The 19,301-nt window shown below is 44.6% G+C and overlaps 1 protein-coding gene across 3 annotated transcripts in view; it reads right to left on the bottom strand.

The window, feature by feature from the left end:
• CE1H17orf64 (chromosome E1 C17orf64 homolog) overlaps positions 1–12,174 on the bottom strand; it is an 84,395-nt gene extending 72,221 nt beyond the window's left edge. For 2 of the 3 annotated variants that reach the window (XM_019817571.3, XR_006589298.1), the window contains exons 1-5: positions 11,995–12,174; positions 10,747–10,848; positions 10,314–10,489; positions 9,743–9,842; positions 5,197–5,392 (exon numbers count right to left, since the gene is read on the bottom strand). In XM_019817571.3, coding sequence (XP_019673130.2) covers positions 5,197–5,392; positions 9,743–9,842; positions 10,314–10,489; positions 10,747–10,848; positions 11,995–12,045 — 625 coding nt within the window. In that variant the 5' untranslated portion in view covers positions 12,046–12,174. Of the gene's footprint in view, positions 1–2,004; positions 2,280–5,196; positions 5,393–9,742; positions 9,843–10,313; positions 10,490–10,746; positions 10,849–11,994 lie in introns of those variants that run through there. The other variant, XM_003996606.4, reaches the window with a different exon arrangement.
• Between the last annotated feature and the right edge of the window lie 7,127 nt (positions 12,175–19,301).

The following is a 19,301-nucleotide window of genomic DNA, read 5'->3' as shown; positions in this document are numbered from 1 at the left end:
CGTTCCCAGAACCACTGGCCCTTTTCCTGGGACGTTGTCAGTGAAATCACTCAGGAGTAGAGAAAACTGGAGCACCCCCCCCCCATCATCAGGGACACCCTCCAGCTTGCTCGCCTTCTCTGGCAAATCCTCCCTGCTTTGTTAGGACTGTCAGGGACCAATGGAGTGAGGCTGGCCTGCAGACCTGTGCCTCAGTACTCCTCATCTTGCCATTTCTGGGAGGCAATGAGTGTGAAGAACAAAGAGAGAGCTGGGGCCTTCTTTCATGCATTATGCTTCCCTGTCACTTAAGCTTTTTAAATGTTTATCGTTTATCATTTTATCATTTAAACATTCTGATGATATTCACTCATGAAGACAAATCAAGGGAAGGGAGAAGAAAGGGTCACACACATATGTTCTGGTCCTACCCCCTCCAAGGCAGCACTAGGCATTGTCTGCTGCTGCCTCAGGCAGAGTTCCGACTCTGCCGCGTTTTCAGAAAATGATTGCACCTGCTTCTCTTCCTGGAGTTGAACACCATCTACAAAAAATCTACCATCTTCACTTCCTCCTCCTCCCTCCCTATCTCTCACATCTGTCACCTAAAATTGTCAATTTTATTCTATCTAATGTTACAAATGTACTCATCCCCCTTTTATGCACACCTTCATTGACTTTGTATATCCCCAAGGTAGCAAATATGAAAAGCCAGAAGAGTCAAATGGGTGATACAACTGGGTGAAGAAGATCAGTGTGTGACGCAAGAGAGAGGGGGTGGAGACTGTGGTGAACTAGAAAGAATATCAGTGAAACCTGAGCAATTGTTTCTGAGCTCCAGCCTCGCGCGGTCATGTGGGAAGGCACATCCAAGTGGGGCAAGTTTTTAAAAACCAGAAATCTGTTGTTGTTGTTGTTGTTGTTGTTGTTGTTGTTGTTGTTGTTTTGAGAGAGAGGGAGAAAGCACAAACGTGGGAGGGGCAGAGAGAGAGGGAGATACAGAATCTGAAGCAGGCTCCCGGATGTGAGCTGTCTGCCCAGAGCCTGACGTGGGGCTCGAACCCATGAACCGTGAGATCATAATCTGAGCCAAAGTCGGACATTCAACTGACTGAGCCACCCAGGCGACCCTGTTGCTGTTTGCTGTTTGTTTATTTTTTAATTTTTTAATGTTTTTGTTTATTTTTGAGAGAGAATAAGAGAGAGCATGAGCAGGGAGCAGGCAGAGAGAGAGAGAGAGACACAGTATCCAAAGCAGGCTACAGGCTGAGCCATCAGCACAGAGCCTGATGCAGGGCTCGAACTCATGAACTGTGAAATCATGACCTGAACTGAAGTCGGATGCTTAACTGACTGAGCCACCAAGGTGCCCCTGTTTGTTGTTTTTAAGGTGAAATGTACCAAGTTAATATTGGCAACTAATTTTTTTTTTTTTAATTTTAAACAGTAAGTAGACCACCACAACCGGCAAACAACTAACACATCAGTGGTCTGAATTCAGCATGCAGCTGCTGACTTTTGACCACCGGTTTGAACCATCATCCCAGCTAAGGCTACTGATATGATTTCTTCTTTGGTCTCTGGCCCTCACCCTCTCTCACTTTCATGCACTGTGCTCACTGCCTCCGGAGCATCTCACCAATCGCCAGGTCACATCAGCTCATTCCACTGCTTGACACCTCCCTTACCTCTCTCCCCCCAGGTTATCCAGGAGACCAAGTCCAGACAACTGAGGCAGACTGCCAGACTTCTCCCTTTCTGCTGCAAGGCCCCCTCCACTCTCCACTGTGCTCTCCCCTGGCACACACCACTCCTTTGTCACCTGCCAAGGTTTCTCTGTGCACCTCTATTCAGCCTGTTGTAATGTCTATTCATGTGTGTCTCCTGCACTAGAGTATGATGGTGATCACTTCTTATTCATCTGTGTTATTCATCTGTGTTATTCATACCTGCCAATCAGAAGGTAGCTGGCAAACATTTTTTAAATAAATTAAAAAGACGAATGAATGATGATTGTTAGCCAGGTAAGGTAGAACTGTCTTAAGGTTGTTTATTTGCCGCCCCATTTATACGTAACTAAGACCTGAGCATCCTTCTGATAAAGACAGTTTTCTTCTTTCCCTTCATTGGTCCCAGCCCCCAGGGTGCAGAGGTGTTGAAGACAAGTGCTCTGGGACCCAGGGCAAACTGGCCCTCTGTTCTAGCCTGATGTTCTTATGGGCAGGTCTCTGGAGTCTCTGGGGCTTCCTTAATTCTCTTATTCTTGAGTTTTGTTTTGTGAGGAAGTTTCCTTAGAGAATCTGAAAAGGGAAGGTCAAACACAGTCCTGATAACATCACAAAGAGTAAGAGAATCTCAGGCTGTAACATTCGGGGGATATGGTAAGGACAGAAAGGAAGAACAACACAATCTTATCTTAACTTGCAACCTATGTCCCTCTTTTCTCAAAGAACCCTGTGGCAGAGGAAGATGGTATCACCCTAATTTACAGATGAAGGATCTCACCCAAGCACAGAGTAAGGAAATAGCCCACCCAAAGCCCAAGGCAAGTTAGGGGCACAGTCAGGACTATACCATGTGTCTTGACTCTGATTCTTCCCCGCACCCCTCTCAGGTTTCATGCCCCAGGTCCCAGGACTTTGCTGCTAGACTGTTTGCAAACACCACTGCCATCTTTTTTCGTAAAAACGGACTTATGAACATAGAGTCAAAGAAACACCACATGGGATACATTTAATATCACGAATAGACTCAGTGATTGACCTTACTTAGCCCATTCCTGGTGGGCCCGCCAAATAGTGTGTGTTTTGTCATATTACCACAATGTGAAGAACACAACCTCAGCTCTAATGTATCCCAAACAAATGTTTAATGTGAATTCACCAAGACTTTTTATCTAAAGAGGAACAAGCTTTAAAAATGCCAAAAGGAAGCAACAAGAATCAAAAGTGGAACATTCGGCAGATCAGTGGCCTGATCTCCTCAACAAGTCAGGGTGTAAAAAAGAGGACATTGTTAGGTTAAAAGAGATGGAAGGGGCATAACCAGGGCAATGCATGCTTGAGAAACCAGCGCAAAAAATATCTTTGACTACTTGGAAAATTTGAATATGAAGTATTTAATCCAACAATGAGATGAAATGAAAACGTTGACATGGAAGGTTGATCTAATTAACTGAAAAAAGCAAGTTCCAAGCAAAATCCTATACACAGCGAGGTCTCATTTGGCTAAAATACAGGTATTTATATGCGTAAAAAACATCTGGAAAGTGCTAGCAGTAGTGATAACAATGTGGTGTTTATATTTGCTTATTTTTGTTTATCGGTATTACCCAATTTTCTATGCTATGCTTATGTTTATAGGTAGGAATAAAATGTTATTTTAAGAATTACATTAAAAAAAAAAAAGAATTACATGAAAGCCAAAGTTCTTAACCTACCATGCAAGGCTTTTTCCTATTACCCCCCACCCCACCCCCCCAGACCCTTCCATCCTCCCCTCCTCCCCATCCTGCACTTCTCCAACCTGCTCTTCCATTCACCTCCAGGCTCCAGACTGTCCACTCATTGCCCCTCACCTCTGCACACACCTTTCCTCTCTCCTCCTACTCTTCCTTCCCCCCTCCTCTCCTTTTCCCTTTCTTTTTTTTTTTTTTATTTTTTTTTTAACGTTTTTATTTATTTTTGAGACAGAGACAGAGCATGAACGAGGTAGGGGCAGAGAGAGAGGGAGACACAGAATCGGAAGCAGGCTCCATGCTCTGAGCCATCAGCCCAGAGCCCAACGCGGGGCTCGAACTCACGGACCGTGAGATCGTGACCTGAGCCGAAGTCGGACGCTTAACCGACTGAGCCACCCAGGCGCCCCTCCTTTTCCCTTTCTTTAAAGCCTGTCCCAGAGTTACTTCCTCCAGTCAGCCTGTCCCACCCTTTGCCCTATGGCTTCAGATTGCTCATTTGTGCAAGGGGGACAATAATACCCTCCTCATGAGGATGTTGCAGGCGTTAAGTGAAATAAAGAGATACAGAGCACCTGGTACAGGGAAAGGCTGACCCATAAGCCCAGACCTCACTTTCCTGATCTGATTCGTGAGCTGCTTGGCCTACATCATCTTAATGATGTCTTGGCCTTCATCCCATTGTATGTTTTGCTTTCTCAATTTAAACTGCAGGCACCAGGGCCAAGGACCCTCACAGAGCCCAGACAGGGCTCTGGGTCTCTGGAATTGCCTAACTCGTGACCACCGCCCCCTCCCTATTCTCACCCCTGCTCTCCCACTCGGTGCAGCTATGACTGGTGGAAGAGGCCCCGAGAGCTGCTGGCCTGCATCAGCCCCAGGCAGCCTGACCCTCAGAGGAGCACCTGGTTCCAATTTAGGACCACACTTTGAGGTCCTAGGCCACCCTGTTTGCCTTTACTTTCTCCCCCAATAGCTAAGCAAGAGCAGCTAACTGGGGTCCCCGGAGCCAGATCCGGAAGAGGGAGGGGTAAGTGGCTCCCACATCTCTTTGCACCTCAGTGCACAGGAAGGGGCCTTCATAGGTTCCAACCTTGGCTGGGACCCCTCGCTGGAAAGTCTGTCCCTAACCCCACAGCCTCCGTCCAGTGCGCCAAGCGGTGCAATCACTGCAGAGACCAAAGCTGCTGGGAAGGCCATCCCCAGTCCATCTGACTCGACTTTCTCCCCGCCTTGGGAATGAACCACTCCCTTAGCCCGTAGCCACCTGAAACAGGGAGTAGGCACCCTGCCCCTGTTTGAAGCCCCCACTCTTGGCTGCTAGAAACTGTCTCTGCTTCTAGTCTTGTGGGAAAGCGCCTTCATTTAAACTGTTAACTGAAAAATGCAGGAACCAAAACTATATATCACAAGACCTCCGGAGGGAAATCATACAGAACACTGAAGGCAACACACCCAAATGTTACCTGTCATGGTCTCTGGGTAATGGGTGATTTTCCCCTCTTGGGTTTTATACTTATCTGTACATTTCAAACTTTCTATGATAAACATGCCTGCAGGGAGGGGGACAAAACAGAGAAAAGAAAAAAGTGCAGAAGAGGAAGGAGAATGGACAGAAAGAGAAATGGAGGGCTAAAAAGAAGATGGGAAGGGAAACGTGTCAGGCTGCTGGGAGCGGGTGGGGAGGGGGGTAGGGGGCATGTGGCACCGCGGGCAAGACCCCTCCTCCAGACATGGTTCCCACATGGAAGGGGCATTACCTTTCATGACCTGGATCTGGGATCTTGGCTTCCCCAGCAGGGAGGCCTCTCGGCCAGGGGCCTGCATCTTGGACAGCCTCTCCTTCATGCCGCTGATGTTGCCGTGCAGCCCCCAGGCACTGCAGAGCTTGGGCAGACTGTCTTCCTGGTTGGCCAGCAAGGAGCTCTCCAGGGTGTCCAGGGGACAGAACGCCACCTGCAATGGGCCCATAATGTTTAGAGAGTATGGAGAAGACAGGCCCCACACTCCAGAGCCCCAGCCCTGCCCTTGTTAGGAAATTACTGTGGTCTGGCTGCACCTCACACGTGCCTAGTCAGCAGGAACAAAGGGTCACAGATGTGGGAGAGAAACAGAGACACTGAGGCCAGGCTGCCAACTGTCTTTTATTGGGTGGTTCTTTACTTTGATATACGTCCTCCAACTCTTAGCGTTATAGTATCTTTTTCTGTTCAAGTTTGTATTCAGATTCTAGTTAGCTGGGGCTCCTGCGTGGGTCAGTTTAAGCATCCGACTTCGGCTCAGGTCATGATCTCACGGTTTGTGAGTTTGAGCCCTGCATTGGGCTCTCTGCTGTCAGCACAGAGCCCGCTTCATATCCTCTCTCCCACTCTCTCTCTGCTCCTCTCCCCCAAAATAAATAAACATTAAAAAAAATTAATAAACAAATAAATTCTGTTTAGTTAACATATAGTGTAGTATTAGTTTCAGGAGTAGAATTTAGTGATTTGTCACTTACATATAAGACCCAGTGCCCATCACAATAAATACCCTCCTTAATACCCATCACCCATCTAGCCTGTCCCCCACCCACCTCCCCTCCAACAAACAACCCTCAGTTTGTTCTCTGTAGTTAAGAGTCTTAGGTTTGCCTCTCTTTTTTTTTTCCTTTCCCACATGTTCATCTGTTTTTATTTATTTATTTTTTTGTTTATTTTTGAGAGATTGAGAGACAGAGCTTGAGTGGGTGAAGGGGCAGAGAGAGGGAGACACAGAATCCGAAGCAGGCTCCAGGCTCTGAGCTGTCAGCACAGAGCCCGACACCGGGCTTTGAATTCACGAATAGGGAGATCATTACCTGAGCCGAAGCCAGACATTTAACCAACTGAGCCACCCAGTCTTCCCTCATCTGTTTTGTTTCTTAAATTCCACGAGTGAGGGGCGCCTGGGTGGCTCAGTCAGTTGGGCGTCCAACTTCTGCTCAGGTCATGATCTCCCAGTTCCTGAGTTCGAGCCCCTAGTCGGGCTCTGTGCTGACCACTCAGGGTCTGGAGTCTGCTTCATATTCCGTGTCTCCCTTTCTCTCTGCTCCTCCCCCACTATGTTTTGTCTCTCTTCCCTTCAAAAATAAACATTATTATTTTTTAAGTTATTTATTTATTTTGAGAGAGAATGAGAGAGGGAGCATGAGCAGGGGAGGGACAGAGAGGGAGGGAGAGGGGGAGAAAGAATCCCAAGCAGGCCTTGCACTGTCAGCATAGAGCCCAATGCAGGGCTTGGTCTAACAAACCATGAGATCATGACCAGAGCCAAAATGAAGAGTCAGATACTTAACCAACTGAGCCACCCAGATGCCCCCCAAAATAAACAAACATTAAAAAAAAATTCCACGAGTGAAATCATATGGTAGTCTTTCTCGGACTTATTCCACGTAGCATAATACACTCTATCTCCATCCATATCATCACAAATGTAAGATTTCGTTCTTTTCTATGACTAATATTCCATTGTGTATATGTACCACATCTCCTTTATCCATTCATTAGTCACTGGACATTTGGGCTCTTTCCACAGTTGGCTCTTGTTGATAATGCTGCTATAAACTTCGGGGTGCATGCCCCCTTCGAATCTGTATTTTTGTATTCTTTGGTAAAACACCTAGTAGTGTAATTGCTGGAACGTATGGCAGTTCTATTTTTAACTTTTTGAGGAACCTCCATACTGTTTTCCAGAGTGGCTGCACCAATTTGCATTCCCACCAACAATGTAAGAGATCCCCTTTCTCCACATCCTCGCCAACACCTGTTGTTTCCTGTGTTGTTAATTTTAGCCATTCTGACAGGTGTGAGCTGATAACCTCATTGTAGTTTTGATTTGTATTTCCCTGATGATAAGTGGTGTTGAGCATTTTTTCATGTGTGTATTAGTCTAGAATTATAGTGTCTTACGCATTTCTTTGTAATGAAACAATGGTACTTATTTTAAAGTCCTTGACAAAATTAAAATTGAGAACCTGAAAATATCTTTTGAGATTTTCCTGGCCAGTGAAATCCAGGTATCACTAAAATGGCAACTCCTTGTATTCAGAGGAGGAATCACTGAAACGACTCACCCATTCATGTTCAGAGGAAGAAATAGAGACCCAAGGGGGGAAAGGATTTCGTTAAAGCTGCCCAGCAAGAGTGAGGTGCCACAGTTAGAGGAGGGCTTTCCTCTGAACCAGATGTTTGAACCTGGCTCTTCCCTCTACTTGCTATGTGGTCTGGGTCAAGCTCTCTGCATTTGGTATCTTCACTTACACACTGTGAACACTATTTCTAGTTACCATGTAGGGTTACTTTTTTTTTTTTCCTAAATTGTTTACTTTTGAGAGAGAGAAACAGAGTGTGAGCAGGGGAGGGGCAGAGAGAGTAGGAGACACAGAATCTGAAGCAGGCTCCAGGCTCTGAGCTGTCAGCACAGAGCGAGATTCAGGGCTCAAACCCATGAGACATGAGATAATGACCTGAGCTGAGGTCGGACGCTTAACTGACTGAGCCACCCAGGTGCCCCAGGGTTACTTTTGAAGTTCACGGGAGGGAACATAAAGTGCTGGAACATAGAAACTGTTACCCATGATTATTATTTTGAATTAGTGATTCTCAAAGTGTGCTCTGTGAGCCCCTGGGGGCCCCTGAAATATTTTGACCTCACTGACCCCCTGAAAAGTGGGGTCTACCCAAAGTGCAAGAGAGAAACCAATGGAGTCTAATGTAAGCCAGTGTGAAAAAGTCATTGATACAAATCTGAAAAGGCTACATACTGTGTGATTCCAACTATATGACATTCTGGAAAAAGTAAAAACATTGAGACAGTAAAAAGATCAATGATTGCCAGGAGTTTGGAGGGAAAGAATGAAAGGATGAAAACGTGGAGGACAGGGCATTTTAAGGCAGCAAAACTATTCTGTATGCTTTGTAATGGTGGATACATGTCATTATGCAGTTGTCAAAACCTATTGAATGTACAACACAAAGAATGGGCCCTAATGTAAGCTATGGACATTATTTAGTTAATAATGTGTCAATACTGGATCACCAATGGTAACAAATGTACCTCTCTAATGCAAGATGCTAATGATAAGGAAAACAAGAGGGGGTAGTATATGGGAAACATCTGAACTTTCTACCCAATTTTTTTGTAAACCTAAAAGTGCTAAAAAAAGAAAAAGAAGTATTTTATAACGTTCATTCATATGGTTTCAGATTCCACATTGCTACTAAGTAGCTGCCACTTGTTGAGTTTTGGTGTGGTAGCAAAGAAAAATATACAGGGGCATCTGGATGGCTCAGCAGGTTAAGCGTCCAACTCTTGCTATCAGCTCAGGTGGCGATCTCACTATCATGAGAGTCGAGCCCCGCATTGGGCTATTCACCCAACATGGAGTCTGCTCTCTCTCTCTCTCTCTCTCTCTGCCCCTCTCCCTTGCTCTCTCTCTCAAAGTAAATAAATTTTAAAAAATATCCATAACTATCTGAAAATGCTAATAAAATATTCCTCTCTTCTCTAACTATACAGTTGTGCAAGTCTGGGTTTTCATCATGTACTTAAGCCAAATCACATATAAGAGATTGTAGAAGCAGATATGAGAACACAGCTGAGCTGTCTTCTATTAAGCCAGACACTAAAGAGATTTGCAAAAATGTAAAACAATGCTATTCTTCTCACTAATTTTTTTGGTTTTGGAAAATACAGATATTTCTTATAAAAATTATTTATGTTAAAATGTAGTGGGCTCCTTGCTTTTATTTTTAATTGGATTAGTAAGTACTTATTTTGAATTTTTTCTTTAGTTTTAATTTTGGATGAGGCAAATATCGATTGATATAACCTACATAAATGCTTTTGGGGCTTCTCAATGGTTTTTTAAGAGAGTGAACATGACCTGAAACCAAAATGTTTGAGAGTCACTGTTTTTGACCAAAGCCAGGCCAGGCTGTTGCTAGTCCTTGGAGCCTTCCCCAAGCTGGCTGTGCCTTTCTGCCTGGCCTCAACCGTCCCCACCTATAGCTCCTCAGGAAGGTCCCTGCCCTTGTTAACATCAGGGTGTTGGTGTGGAGAGTATCAAGAACTTGAAGTTGAGCCTCTGCCCTCTTTAGCCCCACTTCGCCCCCTATAGGGATAAAAGTAGGGGCAGTGGGGTCTTCCCCAGCCAGTGAGTGTGGAAATGACTGGAAGGATGCTGGTGGTATCAGAGGGACCCTCAGCCCCAGGCCTCCCCCCACAATCCAAGAATATACCAGCCAACCCTCAGCCAGGCCTGGGGAGGAGCTTTCCTGAGCGCCTCACCAGGAACTTGGCTGTCTGGTTGCTCTTGGTGTACTTGTAGAGCCTGCGAAGCTGTTTTGCCTCCAGTTCTGAGAAGAGAGAGACAAATCGCCAGAGCATCCTGCAGGGGAGAAACCAAGGCTGAGGGAGGCAGAGCACAGCCCCTCTCCCTTCAGCATTTGTCTTGTGTCCAGGACCCACCCAGGGAGAAATGGACCACATGCTGCCTCCTTGGATTTCGCTGGGGACGTGGAGAGGTGGAAATTTGCTAGACCTTGAATACCCCAACCTGGTGATGGGCACCCACACCACACAGCAGTTGTTCAATCAGAGGTCATTCTCCAGAGTCAGGAGAGTCCTTTGTCCACTGTGTACGTAGCTGCCATGAATCAATGCTGCCCTGAGTAACTAGAGATCCCATTCTCTCCACCCCCTCTTCACCATGCTCACTCTAGGATCCTGACTTTTTCACATAAAGATGAAGGAATGAAGGACTCAGGGATCTTGACTGAGGTGGGACCTTGAATCGGGGGTGGGAAAGGTATGTGGCCCAGGAGTGGGAATAGTGGGAAGGGCAAGGAGGCTGCCCTACTTCCTCCAGTGCTTGATTTCCCAGGTTCGGCAGTAGTGTTGCAGAAAGGTGTTGATGTGGTCCCCTAGAGCCACCAGGCTCTGCTTCATGTACTTTAGCTTCTTCTTCTGGGGAAGGTCCCTGGGCAGGTGCAACTTTCGCAGGAACTTCTTCAGTGGTCTTAGATATTCTTTACACTGAGGAGGCAACAGGTCAAGTGAGGGGTCATAGGAGAAAAGAGGCAGATGGGCAGCCCCAAGTAACCAGAAGCCTTTATGAGCCAGGAAGTGTTAAGCGGGTTAAGTAAGGAGGCTCCAGTCAAGCTCCTGCCCCACTTCCTTCCCAAGAGCATGACAAGTGGGACACTAAGCTATGGTTCTGAGGCCTGCCAATTCTGATCCAGGTCTCCTGACCTGTAGGGAACAAGAGACAGGGTTCTGGGCTGGCCCCTTACAATTTTGAAGGTGTCCTGGTCCAGACCCTTGGCATGGCGTACAAGTGAGTCTCCAGAACGGGTGGTGTGGGAGCTCTTCTCTAAGTAGGGTGCATCTGTCACCTGGGAAGAGGCAGGAGGCAATGGTCAGCTGGGGAGCTTAGGCAGGTGCTCTTGAGGGGCAGTGCTAGGCAACCAGTGGTCCAAATTCCAGCCAAAGCCCTTCTCCATTTTCCCTGAGGACCCTTTCTTGGCCCAGTCCTGAAGCAGTAAGCCCTAGGAAAGAAACCCATCCCTGAACATCCCTGCTTAGGAAACCTAGAATGCCCTACCCATTTCTTTTAAAATGATTATAGCACAGAATAGTAGTTAATTGTACAAATCACTTGATAAACATGAACTCATTTTATTCTCCCACAAATTCTGTGAGGTTAGATATCATTATCCCTGGTTACAGATAAGAACACTTTGAGGCGCCAAGAGATGTAAGAAACTCCTTGGGGGAATGAACAAGGAGTCATTTATTCATTCATTCAAACAAACATTTACTGAGTGCCTAAGCCCCAGGACCACCTCTAACCTTTAGCATCATGCCATGATAACAGGCACTCAGAAAACCATGTGACAGTGATGATGATGAGGAGGAGATTTCTGACAGCAAAAGTGGGCCCCCCAAAAGCTGAAAATTAATGAAGACAAAGTGACTACGAAATAATACTTAAAGTCAAAGCACAGGATTAAACTGACATGGTGGGATTTGCACCTGACCTTTCAAAAGCCTCTCAGAAAAGGGAGCATTAATTCTTGCTTGTGCTCAGGGGGAACAAGGAAGATCCCGGCCCAGACCACTCTGAAGGGAGAGACCAGGGAAACGGAGGAAAGTAGATGGAGAGAGTATGTATCTTAGGCTCCTCCAGGCCCCAGAGAGAGGTGACTCTGGCCGATCAACTCTATAAACACACCCCTCACACCACACAACCACACACACAGACCATGACACAAGTGTACACACACACGTACACATACACACACACACACACATGCCCTTGTGTCTCCATAACCAACAATCATCTTGCCAGGAATACACGTCTTTGATAAACTTGTGTTTGAACGAATTATCCTTTTGTTCTTTTGGTCTCTTGCTAACTCGTGTACATCAACATTTTTCCTTCTTCTTTCCTTCCCTTAATTTCATGTTCTCTGCTTTCCAAGACTAGCCTCTCAAGGACCTTCTTTCTTCCTTCCCTCACATCCCTCACCCCACTTCACCTTCTTTAGGGGCTTGTCTCCTTCACCCCCTTGCCCATTTGAGGCCTCCATCTCAACAGGTGCACTGGGGGGGCTCCAGAGTGGCACTCCTTATATCCCCTCAGGCTTCTGACCTACTGCTTCTGTGACCTGAGTGTCTCAGCGGGTGGGCAGGTTGGCTCCAGAACTCAGAGTGAAACCATGGCAACTGCCAACACAGAGCCTAGCTCCCCTCCCCCTGCCAGGCCCTCATTCTTAGGGGTGGCCCATCCATCTTGTTCAACTGGGAACTGGAACAGGGAAGTGAGCAAGATGTGCCGGGTAGACCCAGGACTTTCTTAGAGCTCACAGCTGGCCAGGAGGGGCTGGCACCTCTTCTCCCAGGAGAACTGTCAGATGCTAGTGTTTGTGAACACTGGTAAGACTTGTGAAGTAATTTTCTTGCATGTGTACCATTCACGACTCCTCAGTCACACCGTGGGCTTCCTGAGATGAAGACCATGGTTTATAACATTTCTTTCTGGATTTGGGGCAAAGGACTAGAGGGTACACCAAGAGAATTGAATACAGTAAATCTCTACTGAGATCTTCTCTTCTACTCCTCTGTAGCCTCCAGGAAGTTAATAAGTCAATTGTGTTGGGTGTTGGTTGAAGAGTGGTGGTGTTTTGAGGGAGTGTGCAAAAAATACAAGCCACCAGGTATTATCTCAATTAATCCTCACAACAGTCTTCTCTGAGGTGGTACCATCAGTGATCCCATTTCATAGAAGAGGAGCCCAGACGCATAGAGGTCCCGTGACTTGCACAGGTCGGCGGCCACTAAGTGGGGAGAGGGGCTTTCTGTTGGATCCCAAACGCTCTAGCCTTTCCCACCGACACCGCCCTCCAAGGAGAATAAGCGCTGCCGGCGGGGTCCCTGCGTCTCCCGGGCCCGTTCAGCCAGTGAGTTCTCAGAGGCGCGAAATCCGACCTCTCCCCTCATGCGGCCCCAGAGCCCGCTCGCGACCTCCACCGGCGCGCACCGCGGGGTACGGCGCTGATGGGACCGTTGCAGCCTCCGTTTACACAACCCGCATCTTCTTCCCTGCGACGCTGAAGTCCGTCTCCAGGCCGTTGCCCTCATGTCCTCTGCGCCCGGGGCCCGTCTCCTCCAAGTCCATACTTTCCACTTCCTCTCCTGCCTTCGGCCGCGCGGGGTCGGGTCGGATCGCCGTGGCCAAACGAGCCGGGCTAGTATTCCCCACCCTCCAGACCCCGCAAGGGTCGTCCCAGGCCTCCCTCTCGCCATCTGGCGGCGGTACCTGCACCTGATAGGGACAATGTGGCTCCTGATAGTCCTAGGGGAATGTGGCTCTCCTCCAAACTGGAAGGTGTGGTCTCTAAGCACTAATCCAGGACTATTTTGTGGCTATTAAGGAAAATTAGGGGCGCCTGAGTGGCTCAGGTTAAGCTTCGGACTTCGGCTCAGGTCATGATCTCACAGGTCCTGAGTTGGAGACCCCGCCGGTCTCTGTGCTGGCAGCTCAGAGTCTGGAGCCTGCTTCGGATTCTATGGCTCCCTCTCTGTCTCTCTGCCCCTCCGCTGCGCGCTCTCTCGCTCTCTCTCTCTCTCTCAAATATAAAACATGAAAATGGACTTTAAAAAAAGAAGGAAAATTATATTTGCAAGAGTACGGGGAAAGGGGCTCTCTTCTGGGAATAATGCAAAATGTTAAATGTACATTCCCTTCGGCCCACAAATTCTACTTCCAGGAATTGGTCCCGAGAGAGTATGTATGAGGACGGTTGCAGTGGTGACAATTTGGAAACAACTGAAGTATCATCAGTAGGAAAGGGTAAATAAATTATGGGACACCAATACTTAAAAATACTACTCTATTAAATAGTAAACAAAATTAATTTTTAAAATGCCTTACCACCAAAATACTACTAATTATTAAAACATTTTATATTTATATAGTAATAATTAAAATTAAAAATGTTTTAATTTCAACTTTACATCTATATCTAACAAATGGGAAACAAGACCTAAAGCAGCATGTCTGGTATGATTCCATTTTTGAAAGTATGTAATTATACATGCATAGAAAATGTATCCTGAAGGATACACTTCAAAATGATTTTTCATTTTTTGGGCATATTGTCTGCATTTAAGCAATAATGAATATGCTTTACATTTACAGTAAAAAAAAGAGAGAGAGCTGAATCTGTTTTTTAAAAGGAATAAATAACATCATTAACAATGTGATATAATACTAAGTTTAAACACAGAACACAAAAGAGTATTACATTATAACTCCTACTTAGATAAGTTGACATGAATATGGACCGACACTGGAAGAAAACCATAAAAAGAAACAAGGAATTGAATATAGATATAGCTGTTATATATCTATCCTTCCCCCTGCCCCAAATAATATTTACAATCGAGAAGGGGGAAGTAAGTCAGAATCTCAAAGCTTATCTGTCTCTGCCTGCTCCCTCAACCCCCTCCACTTCTCTTCCCTCCAGAGCCTCCAAGTCCTAGACTTTGGATGCCTGCCCTAGTCCCATAAGCATTTTATTATCAACCTTAGGGAGTAGCCTGAAGAGACCATTGAGTCTGACAGCAGCCAGGAATAATGGCTCAACACTCAACATTAACTAAAACAAAATAAAAATCCATTGCCTTGGGGAGACAGTCTTCAAAATCCACCCAGTTAGCTGAAAATGACTAAAATGGCTGGTTAGCAAATCAACTCATTGACCTGAGTTATTCCTCCAATAGTTAGTTAATTTTGAAAACTCTATGTGCCATATACTTCAGGCAGGTGGGTCTGGAGTGGAGAAGGTGGGGGTGAGGATGTTAATTTGTTCACCCTCTACTCCATGCAGGCTGGCATGTTTCTTAATGGTATGGGCCAGTTGCATAAACATCATGTCTCACTCATACCCTCTAGTGACCAGATAGAGCTCATGAAATTTTTGTTGTATACCCTGAACTCAGTGAACAGGGAAAACGACTCTTGGCATCCACTGTCTATGCATCCTCTCATAGACTTGAAGATCTTTCTTCAAAAGAAGCCTCTTGATCTTGTTCTGAATTGTCCAGTTATCCAATTAGAATTGTATCAAGTCTCCAAAGAAAGGAAGACCACTCAAACTCCCATCATAGCTGAAGTGCTGGGTCTGGAAGAAATGGGACAGTTCCCAGCTGAGGGCCAAGGCGTCCCTAATCCAAGGCCCTGAAGGACTCTTATCACTACCTGAGGCAGAGTCTCTTAACATGGGGTTCACTGATAGACTTGAGGGAGTCAACAAACCCTTTGAAATTCTAACTAGCGAGTTATATGTGAGGACCTGTAGCTTTCATCAGGTAATCAGAGAGGTCTGTAGCCCTAAAGAAGTTAAGAACCAATGATCTAAGAGGTCTAACCTAAGGATGCAGACCTTCTCAGCAGTGGTTTTTCAGATGGGTCTTTAAATCTGAGCTCTTGGAAGCCCTCAATTGTAAGAAATGCCAGAACACAGCTAATCTGGAAAGAAACAGGATAAAGGAAGAAGGCAAGGGGGTTATAGGCCTAACTATAACCATATTCCAGACCTAAACCAAGAAACCAGTGACAAACGAGAAAGCCAGTAAAATCCTTGACTGTGTCCAGTAAAGCTGAAGTACTGCATCCCCTACCAACAGCCTATGCCCGTCCCTCACCAATGGGAATGAAGCTCCTCCTGCACCAATCCCAGGGTGAGAGCCTGTCACGGTAGGGCCTATAGGCATGACACCTTTCCCTCTCACCCTGGCAGGACATAGGCACATCTCTGCATGCTGGTCAGAAGCATCTCTTCATCTCTTCTCTGCTCAAAATAGTTCTCAAAAATATTTGGTACTTTTTCCTTTACTCCTATCTGATGTTTACTGTAGTTTTCCATTTATGGAGCCCTGGTTTAATTTCACTTTTTTTTTTTTTTTTGGTAGCAATGTTTTAATTTGGGCTTTATGTGCTCTAAAAATATCTTGTCAGGATATCAAAATAACACCACAGAATGGCAAACTCATAACTTCAAAGCATGTTTCTAAACAATTTAATGATATGCAAGCTTTCTGAGATGGTGTTAAATTGCTGAGCCTAATGATTTCCACTTGCCTCTCTCTGGAAGGTGTTCTTTCCTAAGATGGGAAGCAGGGAGACAGGCTGGAGAGAACTGTATAGTCAACAAATATTGGGGTTGGGAAGGATTTTGGAGAGAAAAAATGCCACCCCCAAATTTGCTACAAGTCATGCAAGTTCTCCCTGTAGGACTTACTCTCACCTCCTCTCCTTTAGAACACCACAGTTTTACCCCCTGCCCTCAGTCTAGATCTGGTGGTACTGGGGGGTTAATATCAGGTTTTCCAGACTGAGAAAAATTCCAATGAGAAAAGTCACCTCAGACTTTCAGAATCTCCCAGGAAGGCCTAGGAACCAATATTTTAATAGGTCCCGGGGAATTCTTATCATCAGGCAAATTTGGAAGAGGCTATGTGGTGAGGTGAATCCCAAATTGGCCCTTGTTTAGATGCAATTGGATAAATTATGTTTTCAGTGTTGTGCCAGAGCTGGCTCTAACAGGCTTATGAGAGCAGATTACTAAATTTTCAGGAATTTTGCCAACTGTTTGTTGAACAGACATTATTAAGTAATATTGAAAGCAGGGACTCGAATACATACTTGTACACCAGTGTTCATAGCACCATTATTCACAACAGCCAAAAGGTGGGTACAACCCAAATGTTCATCAACACATGAATGGATAAACAAAACGTGGTATATACATACAATAGAATTTTATTCAGCCAAAAAAAGGAATGAGATTTTTATCTGTGCTGCTGGATGGATGACTCTAGCAAGCATTATGCTAAATGAAATAAGCCAGATACAAAAGAACAAAGATTGTATGATTAAATATCTAGCACAGGAAAATTCATAGAGACAGAAGTAGAACAGAAGTTACCAGCATGGGAGGAAGGAAGAATAATTACAGAGTTTCTGTTTGGGATGATAAAAAAAGTCTGGAAATAGTGGTGGTAGTTATACAACACTGTGAGTATACTTAATGCCACTAAATTGTACACTTAATGAAGGTTAAAGTGGTAAATTTTATGTATAAGACAATAAAAAAGTTACTTCTGTAAATTTTATGCTATAAGTGGTAAATTTTATGTATAAGACAATAAAAAAGTTACTTCTGTAAAAATAAAATTAAATATAAACTTAAAATGAAAGAAATGACATGGAAAACAAAATACTTAACACCCTTCCTATTTATTTTTCAACATTTAATAGTTATCTTTGCCCTTGAGGTTATTTGTGTCTGTTGTATCTGTGTAGTAGAAATACTATATAATCGTATGCTGAGGAGCATTCCTTCCCAACTGCACATCCAGTGATGTTACATTGGTCACTGGATGTTGGCCATAGTGGAAATATTTACACACGAGAAATTAAAACCACTGCAAATCAGGGTCCTCTCCTCCCCACCAAACTGTTAAGCATTTGCCCGCACACCACTCTTTCCAAACCGTAACTTCCTCAATGGCAAAGAGGAAATAACAAAACTTATCACATAGAGTTTCTCTGAGGATTAAAGATACTTCAATGTGGGAATTGATGGAGGTTAACTAAACTTATTGTGAGGATCATTTCAATATATACATATATCAAATCATTATGTTGTACACCTTAAGCTAATACAATGTTATATGTCAATTAAGAATTAAAAATTGTTTTAAGATTTTTCAGGTGAAAGTGCCCATCCATGTGACTGCCACATAGGAAGTGTTTGTTTAGCATTCCCTTTCACTGGAGACCATGAGCTCCTCAAGAACAAAATCCTGCTCAAATTAGCTTTCTATCCTCCAGATCTCTATTACGGGAGCTCAATAAATGTTTGTTGAGTTGAATAAATGAATGAATGGATGGCTGTTCCCATTACAAATGGAGAAAATGTTATTATCTTATCAGCGAGAACCAGAATTACTTTTAGGAGAGGAAGTAACTTCACTAGCTGGGGGCAGAAGGTGAGATCTGAGGGTAAGGCAAAAAGAGATAGCCAAGCTGCTTTGAAAGAGAAAATGAGAAGTATTTGGCCTTTGGTTTTGTTTTTGATCTAGAAAAGGGTGTCAGAAGGGAGAGGAGGAGAGAAGGGACACTACAGAGATAGAAACTACCAAAATAGATGATGAGAGGCTGGGTCACCATGGGACAAGGTGAAGGCTGGGTAGGATGGGCCCTACACTTCCAATAAGGCATGCCTGGGGAAGGATGACCCAAAGGATGAATATGGGTTGTATTCGTTTGCTGTAAGGCATGGGATGCAACATTTCATTAGAACCTCTGTCTACTCTACTTGACAGCTTTGGAGTTGTGTTTATTTTAGAATGAGATGCAACAAAAAGAAACTGGGCTATCCTATTTTGGGCCCAGGCTGCCAGTGAGAGATAAGGGGCAGCAACAAGATATGGTACAGAGGAAAAAATGTGGCAGAGGCAAGAAATGTGATCAGAAGGGACCACCATGATGACATAAATCCTGGGAGTTTGGAGAAAACTTGAGAAACACTCTTCCATGGTTTATAGATTGGAGAGCTGAATCAACTCTCTCTAGATTTTAAAGAGCTGGGAGATCTTAGTTGCCGATGGATTATATTCAATTAATGTTGACATTTTTATAGCTATGTAATGTTCCATTGCTTCACCAGTGGGCATTAATACACTTTGGCTTATTCCTATTGCTCAGAGACTATATTCCTATAATTCCTATAGACTTTGAGAGGATTCTTTGTCTTTTTGGACTCCTGTTGGAATTAGGAATGTTCTGGGTAAATCCATAAAGCGTAAAGCCATTATAATGTCAAACGACCCTACTCCCTTACAAAATATTTTTTGATGTCCAGCACAATCTGAGCTATCTGAAGAACAGAGTAGGAAAATAGAATGGTAGTAACTTTACAGTGAAGAAGCCTGGTAGACACTAAATTAACCTAGTGAAGAAGGTTAACATTATCAGTGGTGTCATGTGGATTTCATGTACTACTAGATGTGATGTATGATGAGAAGAGGACTTTATTTCTGCAGTATTCTTTCAAAAACAAAACAAAACAAAAACAAACAAAAACATAACCCCAATCTAATCATGAGAAAAAAATCAGACAAACCCAGATTGGGAGACATTATACAGGATATCTGGCCAGAACTCAAGTTTGACAAGGTCATGAAAAATGAGACACTAAGAAACTGTCACAGACTAGAGAAGACTGGGGAGACATGACAGCGAAATGTAATGTGGTATTCTGAGTTGGATCCTGGA

The sequence above is a fragment of the Felis catus genome, chromosome E1, assembly GCF_018350175.1.
Source record: "Felis catus isolate Fca126 chromosome E1, F.catus_Fca126_mat1.0, whole genome shotgun sequence".
NCBI classification, from domain to species: Eukaryota; Metazoa; Chordata; class Mammalia; order Carnivora; family Felidae; genus Felis; species Felis catus.
This window is presented reverse-complemented; position numbering and strand designations above follow the sequence as displayed.